Consider the following 23,176-nt stretch of genomic DNA (forward strand, 5'->3'; position numbering starts at 1 on the left):
AACCACCTGCAACCTCTGGGAACCGCATGGAAACCTTGGGGCGCAAAGTCTCCAGAGGTTTCCGTTCAGGTTTCCTAAGTGGGACAGGGGCATTTAACTTGTCTATGCAGACAAAGATACCCTGTTGAAAATAGTCCATCTGTCTCCGTTTGGCCCATATCACTCTCAACCTTTTTTAACCATGTATTGCTCCCGCCTCTATCCCCTACCCTGGCGGCTCATTCCACAAACTAAATATTCTTTGTGAAATATTTATCCTTCGAGATCCACTTTAAACCTCCCCTCTCTCCTTAAACTTATGCCCGCTAGTTTTAGACACTGGCCATCTTCCTTATTCACATGTCCCATAATTGAATGTTTCTCTATCCCAATTTTCTCTATCCCAATCTGAATGAATCTCTCTGAAAACTCAAGCCTTCCAATCTAGGCAACATCCATAGAGTCATGGAGTCAGACAACATGGAAACAGGCCCTTTGGCCCTGCTCGCCATGCCGATCAAGATCCCCATTTACACTAGTTCCACCTGCCGGCATTTGGCACATATCGCTCTAAATCTTTCCTATCCATGTACTCAAACCTCGTGACTCTTTACAACACTCTCTCTACTTAATCACACCCTTCACACACCCTGGTGAACAAAACCACACATAATACTCAAGTGAGGTTCTAACCAACACATTATACAACTATACTGTAACATTCCAACTTGAGACATGTTACTTGAGATAAGTAGGAAAGAACTAATTTAGAAAAAATTCTAATTCCCTCACTGTTAGAGTCAGAGAGGTACAACTCTGAAACAGGCCCTTCGTCCCACTGTGTCCGTGCTGACCATGAATCCTGCTCTTACCCATTTTATTCCCCAACATTACCAATAACCATCCCCCACCCACCAGCTTCCATACTCACCCACAATGAGGGGCAAGTTACAGTGATCAATTAACCTACCAATTGCCTATTTTTGGGCTGTGAGATGAAACTGGAGCATCCAGAGGAATCCCACCCACAGAGAGAAATTGAAAACAACAGTCGGCACCCAAGGATGGGATAAAACCCCGGCCTCTAGATGGGTGCCCGCCCGCGCACAAAGGGTGCTGAGAAAAGACCGTTACCTGCGAGGTGATGGACTTGGAGAGGTAAGGCAGCAGGAGATGGATCAGAATGGAGCTCTGCTCTTTGTCCTGCACAAACCTACTTATTCTGCAGAGAAACCAGAGATATATACAAACATATTTAATGACATTACATTCCTGATATAGTTCCACAGTGATGCATTCTCAGGCAATGTGCATAAAGATAATTTTGGAACAGGTAAGAAGGCATAAAGTTGTGTGGAGGGATTACTAATGAATAAACGGAATAGTCCTCCATGTAACCAAGCTCAGAGCTTGATGGCTGGATTACTGCCCCACGGCAGGGCTCTGTGTTTGATACACAGAAACAAGGAACGTTCCATGCTCTCCAGATACGCTGCCTGATCCACTGAGCAGCTCCAGCACTCTTTGTTTAATGTTCTATTAATGCTCTAGGGTGGAGATCTCGCTGTGATATGTAGAAACAAAGAACCACAGATGCTGGTTTACACCAAAGATAATCTCAGAGTGCTGGAGTAACTCCGTGGGTCCTGGATCTGAACTCAGTGCCCATGGAAGACCGACAGTCAGGGTCACGTGCCACAAGTTGCAAATTGTGGTGAAAACACAAAGTGCTGGAGGAACTCAGTGGGTCAGGCAGCCTCTGCGGAGGGAATGGACAGATAATATTTTGAGTCGGGATTGGAGTGGGGAGGTGGGACGAAAACTGGAAAAGAGTGATGGGGCAGGACAAAGCCTGGCAATTGCTGGGTGGGATAGGAGAGAGAAGGGGATGATTGGCAAATGGATGGAGTCAGTGACAACGCCTAGATGTGAAAAGACTGAAGGGTGTCATAAGGAGAGGAGGAGGCAAACTCCGAACAAGCACTGATTAGAAATATTTCCACCATTGAGAGAGAGAATGTGATAAGGTAGTAACTCTTACCTCGATAGGATACTCAGTTCTTTACTGACTTGTGTTCTGAATCGTTTCTTCTTCATGCGTTCCGTATTCCCAACGGCTTTGTTGAGGTGTTGTAAAATGGTGGAAATGTGAGGCAAAATAAGAAGTGTTCCCATGCTTGGAGCATCTGAGTAATAAACGAGGAACGTATTACGGAAAAAGGTGCGGAATGTGCGCGCACAGGGAACAGGAAAATGAAATTCTCGCTTGCTGCAACTTTACAGGCACATTAATGCCACGACGGATTTTAAAAAAAACACAATAAATTACTACCAATACTAGGTGACTAGATCATAATATTGCAAACTGATGGACGTAGTGCCCCCAAAACAAATTCCACAGTAGATTCCACAGCTGCTGAGGGAAGGTTGTGGCTAGTGATGCGAGTGTGGTTCAAGAGGGTGATGGGTGCAGGGAAGCTGCTGTTCCCGAGTCCAGTGGCCATGATTCTCTGGCTCCTGTACCTTCTCCCCGACTGTAGCAGTGAGATGAGAGCATATCATAGATAGGGTTAGAAGATGGTTATCAAAAATTACAGTAGGATCTTGAACTGCTGGGTAATTGGGTTGTGGAATGGTTAATGGAATTTAATGCAGATAAGTGCAATGCATTGTAGTCTGGAAAGTCAAATCAGGGTAGGACCTTCACAGTGAAGGGTAGGGCCCAAGAAAAATAAATTTGGACAGGTACACGGTTAGGAAAGATTTAGAGGGATATGGGTCAAATGCAGGAAGGTGGGACGAGCGTAGACGCTGCTTCATGATCGGCATGGAAAGGTTGGGCTGAAGGGCAGTTCCGTGCCGTGTTAGTCTATGACCCCCCCCACCACAGAGTCGAACATGGTCACATAACATTGGAATGGCTGTACCTTCTGCAGTGGCAGCGGGTTCCGGAAAGGCCACGTCCCTCACGGTCAGAGCATCCTCTTGCTCTGTGGTCACAAAGTCAGATGTGCCCAGGAGATTGTCGACAATGTCCATAACGAGGGCGGTGGTCGGCTCAGCCACGCTCTTCACAGCGAGCAGAGCGAAGACATTGGTCAGGATGCCGCACTCCGGGTGCTCAGGAAGCTGCTTGGCGAGGAGAGGGAAGTACCTGGAAAATACACATGGCAAGACCAGTAGACCCATGGCAGCGGTCAAGAAGGCTTCCGGCACATTGGCCTTCACCAGACAGAGCACCGAGTACAGAAGTTGGGAGGTCATGTTACAGTTCTACAAGACATTGACGAGGCCACACTTATGGAATATTGTGTTCAGGTTTGGTCACCAAGCTAATAGCAATGATGTTGTTAAGCTGGAAAAGCTAAGAGAAGATTTAAGAGGACGTTGCCAGGACTCGAGGACCTGAGCTACAGGCAGAGCCAGGATTTTATTCCTCAAAGAGGAATCTTATAGAGATCTTATAGAGGTGTACAAGATCAAGAGAGGAATAGATAGGGTAGATACACAGTTCTTTACCCAGAGTAGACAAATCCAGAACCAGAGGACATACTGTAGGTTTCAGATAAGGGGGGAAAGATTTAATAGGATCCTGAGGGGAAACGTTTTTACACAAAGGATGGTGGGTTAATGGAACCAGCTGCCTGATATGGTAGTTGAGGGAGGTACCATCACAATGTTTAAAAATATAATTGGACAGGTACACGGAAAGGATAGGTTTAGAGGGATATTGGCCAAATGCAGACAGGTGGGACTAGTGTCAATGAGGCATGCTGGCAGGTGTGGGCAAGTTGGGTCGAAGGGCCTGTTTCCGAATATGACACTAGTAGGTAAAGAATGGCAGCAGATGAAGCTGCTGTTAACAATCTTCAATCATCACTAAAGTTTTATGTGATTAAGTCACCAGCATCTATCACCCAAACAGATCTGAACACATCAACAACTAATGTTAAGATCTGAACACATCAACAACTAAAGTTTACACCGAAGATACTTTAGATACAAAATGCTGGAGTAACTCAGTGGGTTTAGCAGCCTCTCGGGTGAAAAGGAATAGGTGGCGTTTCGGATCGAGACCCTTCACCAGACTGAGCTCAGTCCGAAGAAGGATCTCGACCCAAAACGTCACTTATTCCTTTTCTCCAGAGATGCCTCAGTCTGATGGAGGGTCGTCATCTGAAACAACGTCAACAACTATGATGTGTATAGTGTTCAGTTTGGGTCACCCTGATACGGGAAAGATGCCATTAAGCTGCACAGATTGCTGAGAAGATTTACGAGGTTGCCAGGACCTGAGGGCATGAGGTCCAGGGAGAGGTTGGGCACCGTAGGACTTTATTCCTTGGAGCACAGGAATGAGGGGCAGTCATATAGTCGTATGAAATCATGAGGGGAATAGATAGCATGAGCTATAGGGAGAGGTTGGACTGGCATTGAAAGATTCAGTTAATGGGAGAGAATCTCCACAAATAAAGAGAAAGTGTAAACTGCTGACTACGGTACTCACCTAGAATTCCTACTCCAGATATGAATCAGCTTCAGGAGAGAAGTTGGTGAGTACTGTCCTTCAGAGGGGAGTCTGCTGATCTGTAAACAGGACAAGATAGATGTAAAACTGAGTTACAACGGGCCAGACAACAAGTTGCAATCAGTGTTCAAAAGGGAACTGCAGATGCTGGAATATCGAAGGTACACAAAATTGCTGGGGAAACTCAGCGGGTGCAGCAGCATCTATGGAGCGAAGGAAATAGGCGACGTTTCGGGCCGAAACCCTTCTTCAGACTGATGGGGGGTGGGGGGGGGAAAGAAAGAAGGAAAAGGGGAGGAGGAGGAGGAGCCCGAGGGCGGGCGGATGGGAGGGTGGGAGGAGACAGCTAGAGGGTTAAGGAAGGGGAGGAGACAGCAAGGGCTAGCCAAATTGGGAGAATTCAATGTTAATGCCATAAGGACGCAAGGTCCCCAGACGGAATACGAGGTGCTGTTCCTCCAATTTCCGCTGTTGCTCACTCTGGCAATGGAGGAGACCCAGGACAGAGAGGTCGGAATGGGAGGGGGAGTTGAAGTGCTGAGCCACCGGGAGGTCAGGTAGGTTATTGCGGACTGAGCGGAGGTGTTCGGCGAAACGATCGCCCAACCTACGCTTGGTCTCACCGATGTAAATCAGCTGACATCTAGAGCAGCGGATGCAGTAGATGAGGTTGGAGGAGATACAGGTGAACCTTTGTCGCACCTGGAACGACTGCTTGGGACCTTGAATGGAGTCGAGGGGGGAGGTGAAGGGACAGGTGTTGCATTTCTTGCGGTTGCAACGGAAAGTGCCCGGGGAGGGTGTGGTGCGGGAGGGAAGGGAAGAATTGACGAGGGAGTTGCGGAGGGAGCGGTCTTTGCGGAAGGCAGACATGGGGGGAGATGGGAAGATGTGGCGAGTGGTGGGGTCACGTTGGAGGTGGCGGAAATGGCGGAGGATTATGTGTTGTATTTGCCGGCTGGTGGGGTGAAAGGTGAGGACCAGAGGGACTCTGCCCTTGTTGCGTGTGCGGGGATGGGGAGAGAGAGCAGTGTTGCGGGGTATGGATGAGACCCTGGTGTGAGCCTCATCTATGGTGGCGGAGGGGAATCCCCGTTCCCTGAAGAACGAGGACATTTCCGATGCCCTGGTATGAAATGTCTCATCCTGGGAACAGATGCGGCGTAGGCGGAGGAATTGGGAGTAGGGGATGGAGTCTTTACAGGGGGCAGGGTGGGAAGACGTGTAGTCCAGATAGCCATGTGAGTCAGTGGGTTTGTAATGTATGTCGGTCAGCAGTCTGTCCCCTGCGATGGAGATGGTGAGGTCAAGGAATGGTAGGGAAGTGTCGGAAATCAGTGACTGGGCTATATTTGTATGTCACCAGATAGCGAGAGAACACTCTGGCAGTCTTCAATTCACTAATCTTTTGTCTGACGAAAGTCAGCTTTGGGCAAAATTACAGACTCCAGTTCAAAATATAAAATGCACAATTTTTAAATGTGTTTTAAGTGTTTTTCAGAATTCTAGATAGTTTAACTTTCTTAATTAGAACAGGCGTCAAGGGTCATGGGGAGACGGCAGGAAAATGGGATTAGGAGGCAGAGATCAGCCATGATTGAATGGCGGAGTGGGCCCGATAGGCCGAATGGCCTAATTCTACTCCCATAACTTGTGAACCTTGCATCATGATCAGCACATACATTGTGGTCAGAAGGGCCTGTCCTAGTGCAGTATTGTACTGTTCTATGTAGTGGCCATGATGTCCCAGTCAATGGGCACTTCAACAACAAGGCCATTCATCTCACAACATCACAGAGAGCCTGCAAAGGCTGATCCTCACCAGTGTGGATGAGAATGTCTACTGTCACTTCGCACAGGGTCTCATCTCACTGCTGCCAGCTGGAACCTCCAGGTTCAAGAACAGCTTCTTCCCAGCAACCATCTTGACCCACCCGGCACAACACTAACCACAGGCCTACCCCAGCACCGGACCACTGTGGACCTTTTATGTTACATTCATACTTGAACCTGCACTGTTATGGCCGGGTAACCAGTATAACTGATCATTTATCATAGTGTATATTAATTGAGCGTGTTGCTACGTATAATGTGCCTGCATAGCTGCAGCAAGCAAGAATGTCATTGTTCCAGTCCTGGTGCATATGACAACTAAACACTCTTGACTTGAAATAGTTGCAAGCAGGTCACAGAGAGAAGAGCTGCAAATACTGAAATCTATGTCAGAATAGGCCATTCAGCCTCGTGTATCCCTGCTCTTCCCCTTCCCCCCCAAACAAGCTTCATTATGATTCTCACCACTTAGATCACACTTTGTTCACCGGGAACATTGAACGCTCAGCGATCACCACAACAGCCTTACCTGTGGCCACACCGTGCCGTGAAACACTGCCTCAATTTCGTCAGCCGTGAAAGCGTAGGACTCAAAGCTCGTGAAGAAAGCAGTGATCTGATCTATTCCCAGGCGCCTCAGGTACTTCAGCAGGTTAACACACCTTGGCTTGATCTGAGCAAATAAAACGCAAAGATAATGTGTATGAAATGATGAGAGGTATAGATTGTGTTAACGCACAGAGTCTCTTGCCCAGAGTAAGGGAATCGAGAACCAGAGGACATGGGTTGAAGGTGAGGGGGGCAAGATTTAACAGGACCCTGCGGGGATAAAAAGATGTCCACACAAAGGGTGGTGGGTGTATGGAACGAGGTGCCAGTTGAGGCAGGTACTGTCGCAACGTTTAAGAAATAATGAGACAAGTACATGGATAGGACAGACTTAGAGGGATTTGGGACAAACGCAGGCTGGTGGGACATGTTGGTCGGTGTGGACAAGTTGGCCAAAGAGCCTATTTCCACGCTACATGACTCTATGTAATATATAGAGTCAATAGTAAACTCTCGCCTTTCACAAGGGCGGCCCTTTGCACATCGCGCATGTCCTCTCCACATCCACTCTATCCAGGCCTTTCGCTATTCAGTGAGTTTCACTCGAGTATTTGCAGCACTCACCTGGTCCCTCAGCTGCAACAAGTGGGACACGGACGCAGTCAGACACAGCAGGATCTGCAGCAGCTCGGGCAGGTAATGGTGGATGAGGTGGCCCAGCTTCTTCATCACCACTTCAATGCTGTTGAGCAGACCATGCTGTCGCCCCAAGGGCAGCACCTTGGACAGATCCAGCGTCTTCACCGACTCCAGCACCGCAGACAGGCAGGACCCTGAAAGCAAGAGAAGGCAGCTTGATCTGTGCAGCACGTCCCCCCCTCCACCACAGCCCCACTGTGTCAATGTGCAGGCACTTGCTCAGGCTGGCCATTACAATGAGATTCCAATGCATGTATGACGCATCTCCCAATGCGTCACTATCAGTTGGACTTTACTCATCCCAGTCTGGCTGTGGGTTCAAGCCCCACTCCCACGCCAGGCCGACCCCTACTTCATTGAAGATAAACAAAATGCTGGAGTAACTCAGCTGGACAAGCAGCATCTCTGAAGAGAAGGAATCGGTGACGTTTCGGGTCGAAACCCTTCTTCAGACTCTACTTCATTTATCCAGTTTTGCCAGGACAGCGGGCCTTAAAGTGAGAAAATAAGAAACTACAGATCTCCTTAGATCTAGATCGGACTTTTCAGGGATTGGGACTTTGCAAGATGGCGCCATAACGTGGCGACTGTCTGTGTGCTGTTCCAGAAGAGGATCTATTGCACTCATGAATAGTATGATTTGACTGGATATGCTACAGCAGAACAAGCTTGAATCTCTGTACACATGACAATAATAATGTAAACCAAATGCAACTAACTAAAGCTAGATAAGAACACAAAGTGCTGCAGTAACTCAGCAGACCAGGCAGCATCTCTGGAGAAGGCGATGTTTTGGGTCTGGACCCTTTCTCAGTCTTGAGTCTGAAGAAGTGTCCAGACCCGAAATGTCACATTTCCACATTCTCCAGAAATGCTGCCTGACCGGTTGAGTACTCCAGCACTTTGTGTTCGACATAAAATTCCAGCATCTGCAGTTTCCTGTGTCTAGAATTAAAGGGGGTCGGAGATTTTAATGAATTGCAGAGGCCGCGAAGGAGGAGAGCTGAGAAACATAAAGGTGTTACTTCCGAGACGGGTCTGCGCGTACCCTGGGTCAAGTGCTTCACTGGCTCGAGGAGCAGGTCGAGGAAGACGCGCAGTTCCTGCGGCAGTGATCCGGCCAGGAAGTGGAGGACGATGGTCACACGTGACGTTGCTCCCGATCGCCCCTGCGTCCTGCTCCCAGTTTTGCTCCTCATCCGCCCATAGAGGATCCTGTCTCCAACAAAGGAAAAGCGTACATGTTTCACATTGTTGCCATTTTTTTTTTAAATGCCAAGGGTTAGTGGCATTTTGCACAGTGGCGCAGCGGTAGAATTGCTGCCTGACAGTGCCAGGGTCCAAGGTTCGACCCTGACTACGGGTGCTTTCCGTGCGGAGTTTGAACGCTCTCCCTGTTGGTTTTCTCCGGGTGCTCCGGTTTCTTACCGTCCCAAAGAACTGTGGGTTTGTAGGTTAATTGGCTTCTTTAAATTGCCCCAAGTGTTGCAGGATGTGAAACAAGCATTACAGAGACACCATTTAACAAGTTAAACTGATTTCATCTGCCTGTACATACTCCATATTCCTCTATTCCTTGCACTTCCATGTGCTTCTGAAACGCCACTATCGTAACTGCCTCCACCACCACTCTGTAAAAATATTTGCCCCGCACATCTCCATCAAACTCCAACCTCTCACCTTGTAGCAAAGCACTCTGATGGTGGATATCTCCACCATGGGAAAAATATTCTGTCTGTCTCCCCTATCTATGCCTCTCATACCTTTATATACGTCTATCAAGTCTCCCCTCAACGTCAGACATTCAAGAGAATTCCATTTCAGCCCAACTCATCCATGCCAGCCAAAATACCCCAACGAAGCTTGTCCCATTTGGCCTATATCTCTCCAAACCTTTTCTATTCATGTATCTGTCCAAATGTTTTTTTAAATGTTGTGATAGCACCTGCCTCAACTATGTCCTCTGGCAGCTCATTTCATACACCCACCAGACTATATAAAACCACTCAGGTCCCTTTTAATTCTTGCCCCTCTCACCTTAAACCTATGCCCTCTAGTTTCAGACACCCCTACCTGGGGAAAGAGACTGTGACCGTCCACTCTGTGGATGCCCCTCGTGATTTTTTATATCCTAATGTCGCCCCTCAGCTTCTTACATTCCTGGGGAAACAGCCCACATTAGCCAAGGTGTGAAGAAGCCCCCTGTGCCCACCTCATGATGACGGGGACGAGCTCCGTCCTGTGTTCGGCTGCCACAATAGTAGTCTCCTCCGCGATGCTGAAGCGGATTATCTCCTCTTTGAAGTGCTTGTCCTCCAAGAGTCGCTGTAGATTTTCCCTTCAACAAGAAAACAATTGATTTTGAAGCCTCATTTTACCCTGGGCAGGGAGCCAGAAGAACATTCAGATCGTGACTTGGATCATAAATGGCTCGTAAATAACAAGGTGTAAATTAGTTGGATGTTCTTCCACATGTTAAATACTGCAGAAGGGCTGATGATACTGTTCAGAAGTGGGAGGTTCAGACACAAGAGCAAAATAAAGGCAGCAAACACATAAAGAGACCTCCAAAAGCAGCAATTTCAGACCATAGCTTTGTAAACTTCTGTTTGCAGACAATTATGTTTGAGTTTAATTGGCTAAAGTGCTTAAAACGTTCACTGGAAGTTAACCTTGAAGGTGGAGTTTACAGCACAGCCATTCAGACAGTAGACCAGACATTTTGATTGAAATACAACAAACACTATTCAGAATTCAAATGATGGGGCTTACAGTCATATTTTTATGGGTACCAGCACACATTGGCATTAGAGGAAACGAAATGGCAGATAAGGTAGCAAAAGAGGTAGCAAAAAGAAGTACAATTGATTTAAGTATTAACATAGGTAAAACTGAAATCAAAGACATTATTAAGCAAAGATTGAAGGAAAGATGGCAAAAGCAATGGGATGAAGAGCGGAAAGGACGGTGGTTCTACAGAATCCAGAGGAAAGTGGGAGAAATGAGATGTGCAGGAAAAAACAGAAAAGAGGAGACAGTAATCTCAAGAATTAGATTTGGACACACTGGTCTGAACAGTACACTTTTTATAATAGGCAAGCATAATACAGGTAGATGTGAATACTGTGGGCAAGAAGAGACAATAGAGCATGTCATTGTACATTGTGAGAGGTATGAGGAGGAGAGAGAACGGATGAGTGAGCAGTTCAGAAAAGAAAGAATACAATTTGATTTGGTAGATATTTTGCAAGGAAGTTCATATAAGTGCTATCAAATCCTGTTGCATTTTCTTAGGGTAACCAATTTGTTCGGAAGGATATAGGTTATTAGTATATGTAATGGTGTTGTTTGATCCACACTCCATGCCAGTTGGTGGCGGTAATGCACCAAAAAAGTTGTTTGCCAACCGCCAAAAAACACCACATAGAAGAAGAAGAAGCAGAACCTTGAAGGTGTGGTGCAGATTAACATTACCTGTAAGGCAACAGGTGTTGGTGCTTGTAGGTGAGTAGACACTCCAAGGCGATCTTCTGCAAGTCCTGGAAATGGTGGCACAGGAGCTAATGTTGGAGCGGGTTGAGGGTAAAAGGGGAATGATTAGAAGGGGTTCAAATAGAAGACATCACAGGTGCTGGATAAAGATTAGGCAGCGAACAACACCACCCGTACTGGCACCATTACCTGGGTGTACAACTCCTTCAGCCTGGGTTCCAGGTAAAGAGACCTTGGGTTGGTGAACTTTGAGAAAACTCTCAGGTGAGCAATCAGTGGCCTGCAACAACATTAAATTGACAAAGTTAGAGGGTACAGAGAAGATTTACGAGGATGTTGCCAGGACTCGAGGGCCTGAGCTATAGGGAGAGGTTGAGCACTTTATTCCTTGGAGCGCAGGAGGATGAGGGGAGATAGGTGTACAAAATCATGAGAGGAACAGATCAGATAGACGCACAGAGGGTCTTGACCGGAGTAGGGAAAATCGAGAACCAGAGGAAATACATTTAAAGTGAGGGGGGTAAGATTTATGGGAACACTGATGGGTAACTTTTTTTCACACACAAAGGGTGGTGGGTATATGGAACGGGGTGCCGGAGATGGTAGGTGAGGCAGGTACTATCGTAATGTTTAAGAAATGTGGATAGGACAGGATTAGAGGGATATGGGCCAAACGCAGGCAAGAGGGACGAGTGTAGATGGGACATGTTGGGACGAAGGGCATGTTTTCACACTGTATGACTATGAGGTGACTTAGTTTAAAATTGTATGCAGCTTATAGCACAGATTATCACCCATGGAACATAGTGTGTCTAGTTCTGTATGTCCAGCTACAGGAAGGATGTCATTAAATTGGAAAGAGTGCAGAAAAGATTCACGAGGATGTTACCTGGGCTTGCGGACTTGAGTTATAGGGAGAGGTTGGATAGGCTGGGACTTTTTCTTTCTTTGCAGTGTAAGAGAATGAGTGGTGACCTTATTGAGGTGTACAAGATGATGAGGGGTACAGATAAAGTGAATGCTGAGAGTTTTTTTCCCCAGGGTAGAGGATTCTAAAACTAGAGGACGCAAGCTTAAGGTGAGAGGGGAATGATTTAGAGGGACCTCAGGGGCAACGTTTACACTCAGATGGTAGTCCATATCTGGAACGAGCTGCCAGAGGAAGATATAGAAGTGGATACAATTACGATTTTTAAAAGCCATTTCTACAGTTGTATAGATAGGAAGGGATTAGTGGCCAATGGGCCAAATGCAGGCAAATGGGACTAGCCCAACACGCCCACCTGGTCGGCATGGACAATGCACCGAAGGGTAGTACGGTCTAGCATGTCTGCTCACAGCAGAGTAGTTAGACCAGGAGTTGGACACAGAGGCCACACTCCAGAGCAGGTTCCAAACCACCGTTGCAGTCCAGGAGACTCTTCAGCCCATCGACACACATGTAAGTGCAATTCAGCTAGTTCCTCTGCTACACCCATGCAAACCAAGTGAAAAGGGATTAATATGGATGGATACTTGATAACCAGCATGGAAGCGGCGGGCCGAAGGGCCTGTTATTGGCGCTATGACTCTCTACAATGCTGATTTTTAAATCAAGCATTCACAATAGTTTGCTTTTGTAAATTGCAAAACTATTATTCCACCCCATTGCACTCACACTGAACACCAATTTGCTGCTCTACTTGTCCATGAAACAAACTGCAATCCAAACATAATTCATTTGTACTTTGCAATGTGTTGAGGAAATAAATATTGTGGCAAAGATGCAGTTGCTTAATAAGCACAAAGAGCTACTCACAGAAACGGAATAGCAAAAAATATATATTTTTAAATCTGCATTTATACAAAATGTCCCATATTTCACCGGAAGATTTTCATCCACAAGACATATGACCCAAAGGCCTAAATGGCCTGGAGGTGCCAAGGAACATATTCAGGAGAGAGGAGGAGATAAAAGAAATAAACGGGTCTGCGTTAAGACGTGGTGGTACAGTCGGAGTAGAGTCTGAAGAAGGGGCTCGACCCGAAACGTCACCCATTCCTTCTCTCCAGAGATGCCGCCAGTCCCGCTGAGTTACTCCAGCATTTTGTGTCTTTATTCAGGACAGAGATTTACAGGGTTAGGCAAAAAGCAAAGGAACTCAGCGGGTCAGCCAACATCTGTGGAGGGAATGGAGAAAGGCATCCTTTTCATCTCTAACCTTTGTCACCAACAACCTCCCTCTCACTTGTATCCACCTTTCACTAGCCAGGCTTTGTCCCACCCCCACTTCTCTTTTCCAGCTTTCTCCATCCAACTGCATCAGTCTGAAGAACGGTCCTGACCCAAAATGCTATCTGTCTATTTCCTCCATAGATGCTGCCCGACCCGCTGAGTTCCACCAGTACCTTGTTTGTTTTTTGCTTAAGATTTCAGCATCTGCTGTTCCTCGTGTCTCCAGTTAGGGCCTTGCTAATTGACACAGGGCTACCTGTATATACAGAGGGATGATCAAGAGGCCAGGATTGGGAGGGGAGATTACAACCATAGATGAGAGAGCGAGCACTCAGAGGGCTTATATACAGTGGCTTGCAAAAGTATTCATACCCCTTGAACTTTTCCACATTTTGTCACGTTACAACCACAAACGTAAATGTATTTTATTGGGATTTTATGTGATAGACCAACACAAAGTGGCGCATAATTGTGAAGTGGAAGGAAAATGATACATGGTTTTCAAATGTTTTTACAAATAAAAAACTGAAAAGTGTGGCATGCAAATGTATTCAGCCCCCTTTGATCTGATACCCCTAAATAAAATCCAGTGCAACCAATTGCCTTCAGAAGTCACCTAATTAGTAAATAGAGTCCACTTGTGTGTAATCTAATCTCAGTATAAATACAGCTGTTCAGTGAAGGCCTCAGAGGTTTGTTAGAGAACATTAGTGAACAAACAGCATCATGAAGCCCAAGGAACACACCAGACAGGTCAGGGATAAAGTTGTGGAGAAGTTTAAAGCAGGGTTAGGTTATAAAAAAAATATCCCAAGCTTTGAACATCTCACGCACTGTTCAATCCATCATCCGAAAATGGAAAGAGTATGACACAACTGCAAACCTACCAAGACATGGCCATCCACCTAAACTGACAGGCCGGGCAAGGAGAGCATTGATCAGAGAAGCAGCCAAGAGGCCTCTGGAGGAGCTGCAGAGATCCACAGCTCAGGTGGGAGAATCTGTCCACAGGACAACTATTAGTCGTGCACTCCACAAATCGGGCCTTTATGGAAGAGTGGCAAGAAGAAAGCCATTGTTGAAAAAAAGTCATAAGAAGTCCCGTTTGCAGTTTGCCACAAGCCATGTGGGGGTCACAGCAAACATGTGGAGGAAGGTGCTCTGGTCAGATGAGACCAAAATTGAAGTTTTTGGCCTAAATGCAAAACGCTATGTGTGGCGGAAAACTAACACTGCACATCACCCTGAACACACCATCCCCACTGTGAAACATGGTGGTGGCAGCATCATGCTGTGGGGATGCTTTTCTTCAGCAGGGACAGGGAAGCTGGTCAGAGTTGATGGGAAGATGGATGGAGCCTAATACAGGGCAATCTTGGAAGAAAACCTGTTAGAGTCTGCAAAAGACTTGAGACTGGGGCGGAGGTTCACCTTCCAGCAGGACAACGACCCTAAACATACAGCCAGAGCTACAATGGAATGGTTTGGATCAAAACATATTCATGTGTTAGAATGGCCCAGTCAAAGTCCAGACCTAAATCCAATTGAGAATCTCTGACAAGACTTGAAAATTGCTGTTCACAGACGCTCTCCATCCAATCTGACTGAGCTTGAGCTATTTTGCAAAGAAGAATGGGCAAAAATTTCAGTCTCTAGATGTGCAAAGCTGGTAGAGACATACCCCAAAAGACTTGCAGCTGTAATTGCAGCGAAAGGTAGTTCTACAAAGTATTGACTCAGGGGGGCTGAATACTTTTGCACGCCACACTTTTCAGTTTTTTATTTGTAAAAAAATTTGAAAACCATGTATCATTTTCCATCCACTTCACAATTATGCGCCACTTTGTGTCGGTCTATCACATAAAATCCCAATAAAATACATTTACGTTTGTGGTTGTAACGTGACAAAATGTGGAAAAGTTCAAGGGGTATGAAAACCTTTGCAAGCCACTGTAAGTGGGATCTGGTGGAGGTCTACAGGATGTGAAGTATCACAGTGTCAGTTCTACAGCAAAGAATCAGGCCCTTCAGCCCAAATTGCCCATGCTGACCAACGCAAGAATCAATAGAACTTAATTGCCATATGTTCATCAGTTCATAAATCAATAGGAGCAGAATTAGACCAGAGTCTACTCAGCCATTCAATCATGGCTGATCTATCTTTCCTTCACAAACGCATTCTCCTGCCTTCTCCCCATAACTTTTGACATCCTTACGAATCAAGAATCTGTGAATCGCCAATAAAAATACCCATTGGCTTGGTGTTTAAGAAGGAACTGCAGATGCTGGAAAATCGAAGGTACACAAAAATGCTGGAGAAACTCAGCGGGTGCAGCAGCATCTATGGAGCGAAGGAAATAGGCATCATTTCGGGAAACGTTGCCTATTTCCTTTGCTCCATAGATGCTGCTGCACCCGCTGAGTTTCTCCAGCATTTTTGTGTACCTCCCATTGGCTTGGCCTCCACCACCGTCTGTGGCAACAGAAAACAGAACAATAAAATTCCAAGCTGCTCCATTGAAGCTCATCCTATTTCCCCGCGTTTGGCCCTCATCCCTGAAAACCTTTCCTATCCATGTACCAGTCCAAATGCCTTTTAAATGCTGTTGTAGTACCTGCCTCAATGACTTCCTCTGGCAGCTCGTTCCAAGTGCCCACCACCCTCTGAGTGAAAAGGTTGCCACTCATGCTCCTCTCATCGAGTGGAAACACAAGAACAGGACCAGCGGCAGAGCTGGTGACCGAGGGGGGGGGGGAGATCCAGGGACCGCACTCACTTCACAGCCGCTCTCCTGGGCTTCTTCTCCGTCGCAAAGCTGTGGTCTGCGTCAGCTGCAACCTCTTCATCGTCGGCACCGACACAGTTCTCTACCTCACTGGCCACTCTCTTCTCATCCACACATTTCCTCTTTCTGATGTTCTCAGTGGGAGCCACCAGCAGATCCGCTGGGTAATACTCGTTGCTAAATGGGGGGAGGACAGGTTAATGAATGGTGCCCAACTTCAAAGTCTTTCCAATACAGCGTTCCCCTTTAAGGTAGTGACTAGTCACACACGACTATCCAGATATAGTCAACTTTAGTTTAGTTTTAGAGATACAGCATGGAAACAGGCCCTTCGGACCACTGAGTCCACGCCGACCAGCGACCCCTGCACATTACCACTCTCCTACACAAACAATAGGGACAATTTACAATGATACCAAGCCAATTAACCTGCAAACCCTTTACGTCTTTTGGGGTGTGGGAGGAAAGCGGAGATCCTGGATAAAACCCACCCAGGTATTAGAGAGAACATGCAAACTCCGTACAGGCAAGCACCTCAAACAAAATGTCCCTTCGATCCAATGGCAGATTTCGGAGAAAAGCATGATGTGTTTACCCTGCTGTAACTAACAACACCTAAAGCACAGAGTACATGGTCACCGATAAAGTAAAATATCTTTGCTGGGTTAGTGCCATCTCAATAACATCTTCAGGTGTGTGCAAATGAATTTTTGATGAAAAGTTCCCACATGCAGAAGGCCATTCAGTCCATCAAGTCTGAGCCAGCAAAATGCAAGAGCGGGGCCCACTCCCCAGAGACCTGCTGCGATCTCTTTGACATTGGCTTTAGCGTCAGTGACTCACTTCACGCACTTTTCCCGTGTTTCGCGACTTACTTAATAAACCTGAGGAGCAGAGGAGAGAGCTCTTTTGACCGGGGCTCCACCCGATCGCTAAAGCTGCACATGGCTTTCCACAGCAAGAAGCGGAAGTTGGTGTGATCCGTCCTGGTGCTGGTCGTGGTTGATAGGCGGAGATGACTTTGGTATAATTTTCCCACCGTCAGACCCGTCAGAAGCCTCTCCACCTCCCGGGTCACCTTCTTCTTTGGCTCTTCCTCCAATTCATGGTTTAATGCTTTCTCTGTAAAGACATAGAATGCAGTAAAGCCTCCAGTGTAATCATGTTCTCCCTTTAGTGTGGCGACCAGGACTCCAGCCTAATCAATGTTTTAAACTACATTCTGTAACGTGCTCTTAAAGCGTCATAGAGCTGTACAGTACGGAAACTGTGCAGGAAAGACCTGCAGATACTGCTTTGACCCACCTTCCATAGAAAAAAAATAGGTGGAAGAGTAGGCCATTCGGTCCTTCGGGCCAGCACCGCCATTCAATATGATTATGGCTGATCATCAAAAATCAGTACCCCATTCCTGGTTTCCCCCCCATATCCCTTGATTCCTTTAGCCCTAAGAGCTAAATCTAACTCTCTCTTGAAAGTCTCATGTCAATAAAGCTGGTTTTACTAGGCCAATCCCATTTGCTTGCATTTGGCCCATAGCCCTCTAAACAGAGAGTAAGAGATTTATGCAAAATAAGAGGGATTTTACCTATTTCTTTTTTATTTTTGTATTTTAATTTATTAGAAGCAGTGTACAAAAATATAACCAGCGGCATATGACATAATACAGTTATTGTGCAGCTTCAATTTTAATTTTAGCTACAGTTAAGAGAAAAGAAGGGAGAATAAGCAAGAGAGAAAAAGTGGTTGTGCAAGGATAGAACCCCTAGACTACCAAATTGGTGTAGCCAAAGATGGATTTTACCTATTTCTTTCAAGGTATTTAGACTTTACTTTAAAGGTAGAACGCAGCTACAGGCCCTTCAGTCCACTGAATCTGCGCCAACCAGCAATCATCCTGACATTAACACTATCCTACACACAAGGGACAATTTTACTGAAGCCAATTAAACCTACAAACCTGTATGTCTTTGGAGTGTGGGAGGACCTGAGCACCCAGAGAAAACCCACGTGGTAACTTGGAGAAGGTACAAACTCCACCCGTATAGACGGCACCCACAGGGAGGATCGATCCCGGTTCTCTAGTGCTGTATGGCAGCAATTCTACCGCTGCACCACCGTATTGGAGAAGATGTAATGGTGTGAAAACAGTGTAAACATATTATCATTAGTTCGGTAATGAATTAAATTCACGAGGGCTTTGGAGCATCCAGTGACAGGAGTGCTGTGCTCTTTACTCTCTGTCCCAGTAAGCAGAGCTAAGCTCGAGCGAGATGTTAAATACCGCAATTGAGAGAGAGCTGGGACCATGTACTTACCCGCGAGAGTGGCTGCCCGCTCCAAGTGTTCATAATAAACACGCCAGAACATTTTATTTTCCATCCCATATGCGTGAGAACTGGAAGAAAATAGCAATAAACGTTCGACATTTACCATGGTCTACATTAATATCCAACATGTAAATACAACAGGCTTAGTCGTACTAGTAGTAGAAACAATAACCTACAGATGCTGGTTTACACAAAAGGACACAGTGCTGGAGTAACTCAGTGGGTCAGGCAGCATCTCTGCTGCATCCATGTTCTCCAGAGGAGCTGCCTGACCCACTGAGCTACTCCAACACTTTGTGTCCTTTGATCATAACAGATTCAATTATACATTTAGATCTAGGATAGATCTGTCCTCTATCCCAATCTTTATCATCGCCAACTTGATAACCTCATCAACGCCACACCTCTGCTGCTGAGATCCTCATTCATGCCCCTTACCTCCACACCTTACTATTCCAATCCATCCATGGCTCAGTCAACGCAAGGTAACCTAACCTCACACCCTAACCAGGTCCTGTACATCTATCTCTGTGGGCAGCACAATGGAGCAGCGCCAGAGGAACGGGTTTGATCCTGACTACGGGTGCTGTACAGAATTTGTACGTTCTCCCCGTGACCGCGTGGGTTTTCTCCGGGTGCTCCGGTTTTCTCCCACATTCCAAAGATGTGCGGGTTTGCAGGTTAATTGGCTTCTGTAAATTGCCCCCAGTGTGCAGGATAGAACTAGTGTATGGGTGATCATCGGTCGACGTGGACTCGGTGGACCCAAGGGCCTGTTTCCATGCTGTATCTCTAACCTAAACTAGACTGTTCAGAAGCATGATATCAGAGAAGACAATGAGTCTGGTGATGCGCGCTTTCAAGCTTCTGTACCTTCAGCCGGACGGGAGTAGGGAGGAGGAATGACCGGGGCAGGACACCTTTGATTATGTTGGCCGCTTCATTGAGGCAGCGTGATGTACAGATGGTTGCATCTGAATTGTTTTACTCAACATTCAGATGACCTTCAGTTCTGCTTTGTTCTAATTGTTAAGGGGTTTCATTCGATCCCAAGCATCCGAATTCCTGCATACTTACGTAATAAGCTCCAACACGGGATCCCACAGTGGACTGAAGTTTGTGTAAAGCATTCCTATCAGATACTGGAGGGGAACCTGGTAAAGATAGAAGAGTTGTAAACACAGCACTCTGCAACAGAGCAGCCTTAAACACCAATCAAGTGTGAACTGGGGGCAAGTTCAAATCAACTTCACCTTTAACAAGGACTGTCAGCTTCCTGTAAATGAGAATCAAAGTTTCTCACTGTACCTCGGTACATGTGACAATAAGCTAAACTAAACAAAGAGCTGACGGATGCTTCGCTCCACAGATGCTGCCTGACCTGCTGAGTACTTCCAGCATGTGCTTTTATTTCACCAAATGCGTCACCAATATCAGCGAACAATGGTTAGCGCATTGTTAAAACTTTTCTTGTACCAGTTGAAAACAGGGAGACCAGCACATTCTTGAAATGGAAACACAAGGAACTGTTGGAATCTTAAGCAAAGCACAAAGTGCTGGAGGAACTCAGCAATAAGGCAGCATCGGCGGAGGGATTGAAAAAAATGAAAATGTTTCGGATCGGGACCGTTCTTCAGGCTGATAGTAGTAGGGGGGAGAAGACTGGAAAATAGGGATTGGGATGGGACAGAGTCTGGCAAGTGATAGGTAGATACAAGTGAGGGGTGGGAGTTAGTGTTCAGGAAAGTAGGAGAAGGAGTGGGCCATTGGCCCCAACGAGCATCAACATTTAGATAATTAAGTGTTTAGGAATGGCTTAGAGGGTCAAATGATGGCAAATGGGACTAGCTTAGATGGGGCATTTTGGGCAGCATGGATGAGTTGGGCTGAAGGGTCAGCTTCCGTGCTATGACTCTATGACGCTCCATTCTAATGAAGAATTCTACTACATTTTGGTTGCACCCACACCAGGGACCTCGCACAAGATTACTAATTAACCCGTTTATATTACACAGTGTCTGGTCGAGGATGATCTGCTGTTTAGTTGGTTCCTCAACATTTGCCCAGAAAACCATCCAGGATATCTGCTGGGAATCCTTCCTGCACATCATTGCTACTGTGTTTGTCGGGCCAATCCAAGTGTAGATTAAGGTCACCACAACTAATGCATGTGTCTCTAACTTGAAGCCTCATTTGTTAACCAAAGCAGACGCTTTTATTAGTTTACAAGTCGCCGCTAGTACATTGCTCAGCCCCTTCTTTACTATTAGATTCTGAAACGGAGAAGAATCAACCCAGCCCTACCTCTTGGTACGGCCCCTCAGGTATACATAGCTGCACCAAATCGTGTCTCAGTCTACTCAAGTGCAACAGCTTCTCCCTGTAATCGTAAACAGTTGCAGGGACCAATTCAGCCTGGAGCAAGGAGGCAAACACGCACTTATGTAGCTCTTCGCCGTCATCCTATACAAATGGAAACACAGAAACATTTCATTTTGTTGGTAATTTGTTGGCATTGAACAAGATGCCAGAGAAAATGGCAGAGGTAGCTACCATAACAGGTAGCAAAGTGGCGCTGCGGTAGAGTTGCTGCCTCACAGCACCAGAGACCTAATTACGGGTTGTGCCTTGGTTCTCCCTGTGACTGTGTGGGTTTTCCCCGGATTCTCCAGTTTCCTCCTACGCTCAAAAGATGTACAGGTTTGTAGGTTAATTTGCTTCTGTAAATTCTAAATCGTCCGTTGTGTGTAGGATAGTGTTAGCACTCGGGGTGATCACTGGTTGGTGGGCTGAAGGGCCTGTTTCCACACTGTATCTCAAAAGTCTAAAAAGGTCTAACAACATTTAAAAGACATTTAAACAGTGGATAGGAAGGATTTAGAACGATATGGGCCAAATGCGGGCAAATGAAACAAGCTTAAATGGGGCATCTTGGATGCATGGATGAGTTGTTTCCCAGCTGAATTACCCTATAACACTCCTTTATTATACTATATTTTGGATTCACCCATATCAGGGGCTTGCACAATAAGATAGCTAATTGATCCTTTCTTATTACACAAAGCCTGGTACATGATATTCTTTGATTGCTCTTTGATTAAAACATACTAAAACCTAAAATGCAACTGAACACCACAGAACAGGGTGGTTACAGCAGTGAGGAATCTTCTGCTTTGTCAGTCTGGAATCAGGAGATACATTCTCAAAATGTATCACGCCATGATCATATTGAATGGCCAGCTCGAAGGGCCGAATGGCCTACTCCTGCACCTGTTTTCTATGTTTCTATAAGGTGTTAATCATTCAGGACTGAACTAAGACAAAATATCTTTACTCAGTCGATGATGAATTGTTGGAATTCATTGCCTTAGAGGACTGGAGGTTCAGTTGTTGAGTATATTCAAGATTTCACATATTAGAGAATTCAGGACAGGGGCTGGTGCAGAAAAGGGGCGCTGAGATCAACAATCAGCTGAGACTTCACTGCATGACAAGGCAGATACTTTAGAGATACAGATATTGCGCAGAAACAGGCCCTTCGGCCCACCAAGTCCATTCCGACCAGCGATCACCCTGTACATTTCTACTGAAGCCAATTAACCTTCAGGTCTTTGGAATGTGGGGGGAAACCAGAGCACCCAGAGAAAACCCAAGAGGTCACAGGTTGAACATAGAAACTCCTACAGACACCACCCAGTCAGGATAGAACCTGGGTCTCCAGCACTGTGAGGCAGCAACTCCACCATTGCGTCATTTTGCCACCCAAGATTTGTAAAATATAAATGGCAAACTCCTGCCACCATATCCTGTGCTTCCAATCAATACATGTTAGAATACAAAAGATAATTGTTTCAGCCGGAGAGCAGTAAGATGTGAAGTTTACTCCAACGTGGGCAGATGTGACAACTTTGTATCGCAATAAAAGTCAACTGAATAAACACAAAGCGAAAATGAATGTTAGGATGTGTGGATGAAGTTGGATTAAAACATAAAGAGCAAGAAGGCTTGAGAACCATGATAACGGCTGGACACCAAATGCTCACTTCTGGACTGTACGGTTCATGTAATTCGTGTCTAGACCCGAAACGTCACCCATTCCTTCTCTCCAGAGATGCTGCCTGACCCGCTGAGTTACTCTAGCATTTTGTGTCTACCTTCATGTAATTCAATTTGTTTTAAGAAGTTTTTACTCATTTCTTCACAGGATGTGGATGCCACTTGCAAAGCATTTACTGTTTACACTAATTCAACAGTATTAAGCGTTGACCGTATAGACACAGAGAACTGCACATGTGGTTTATACCAAAGATAGACACAAAGTGCTGGAGTAACTCAGTGGGTCAGGCAGCACCTCTGGAGAGAAAAGATGGGTGATGTTTTGGGTCGGTCCCTTCATCATACTGGAATGTCACCCATCCTTTTCCTCCAGAGATGCTGAGTTACTCCAACATTTTGTGTCTATTTTAAGTGTTGACCACTTTGACGTTGGGCTGGAGTAGTTCAGGTAGACGCACTGGTCGGCATGGACGAACGAGTTGGCCAGAAGGGGACGTTTCTTTGCTGCATCATAGCATGGTGTTCAACACAAAAGTTGGAATAACTACAGCTTTGTCTCAAGTTATTGCAGAAGCTGAACGTAAACAAGTTCTTATTTTATTGGCTATTTGAGAGGGATACGGGCCTAACACAGGCAAACAGGACAAAGCCGGTTGAGGCATCTTGGTTGGCATGGACGTGGTGGGCCAACGGGTCTGTTTCTGTGCTG

General features: G+C 46.1%; 1 protein-coding gene across 1 annotated transcript in view; it reads right to left on the reverse strand.

The window, feature by feature from the left end:
- Window positions 1–23,176, reverse strand: part of utp20 (UTP20 small subunit processome component) — a 79,833-nt gene that overhangs the window by 39,482 nt on the left and 17,175 nt on the right. Inside the window, exons 18-32 of the mRNA XM_033037889.1 lie at window positions 20,716–20,874; window positions 19,489–19,565; window positions 18,400–18,479; window positions 16,957–17,203; window positions 16,073–16,258; window positions 11,270–11,360; window positions 11,063–11,148; window positions 9,801–9,926; window positions 8,637–8,803; window positions 7,514–7,722; window positions 6,870–7,013; window positions 4,487–4,566; window positions 2,907–3,133; window positions 2,021–2,165; window positions 1,114–1,201 (exon numbers count right to left, since the gene is read on the reverse strand). Of these exons, the coding sequence (XP_032893780.1) occupies window positions 1,114–1,201; window positions 2,021–2,165; window positions 2,907–3,133; window positions 4,487–4,566; window positions 6,870–7,013; window positions 7,514–7,722; window positions 8,637–8,803; window positions 9,801–9,926; window positions 11,063–11,148; window positions 11,270–11,360; window positions 16,073–16,258; window positions 16,957–17,203; window positions 18,400–18,479; window positions 19,489–19,565; window positions 20,716–20,874 (2,112 nt within the window). The remainder of the gene's footprint in view (window positions 1–1,113; window positions 1,202–2,020; window positions 2,166–2,906; window positions 3,134–4,486; window positions 4,567–6,869; window positions 7,014–7,513; window positions 7,723–8,636; window positions 8,804–9,800; window positions 9,927–11,062; window positions 11,149–11,269; window positions 11,361–16,072; window positions 16,259–16,956; window positions 17,204–18,399; window positions 18,480–19,488; window positions 19,566–20,715; window positions 20,875–23,176) is intronic.

The sequence above is a fragment of the Amblyraja radiata genome, chromosome 19, assembly GCF_010909765.2.
Source record: "Amblyraja radiata isolate CabotCenter1 chromosome 19, sAmbRad1.1.pri, whole genome shotgun sequence".
Classification (NCBI taxonomy): Eukaryota; Metazoa; Chordata; class Chondrichthyes; order Rajiformes; family Rajidae; genus Amblyraja; species Amblyraja radiata.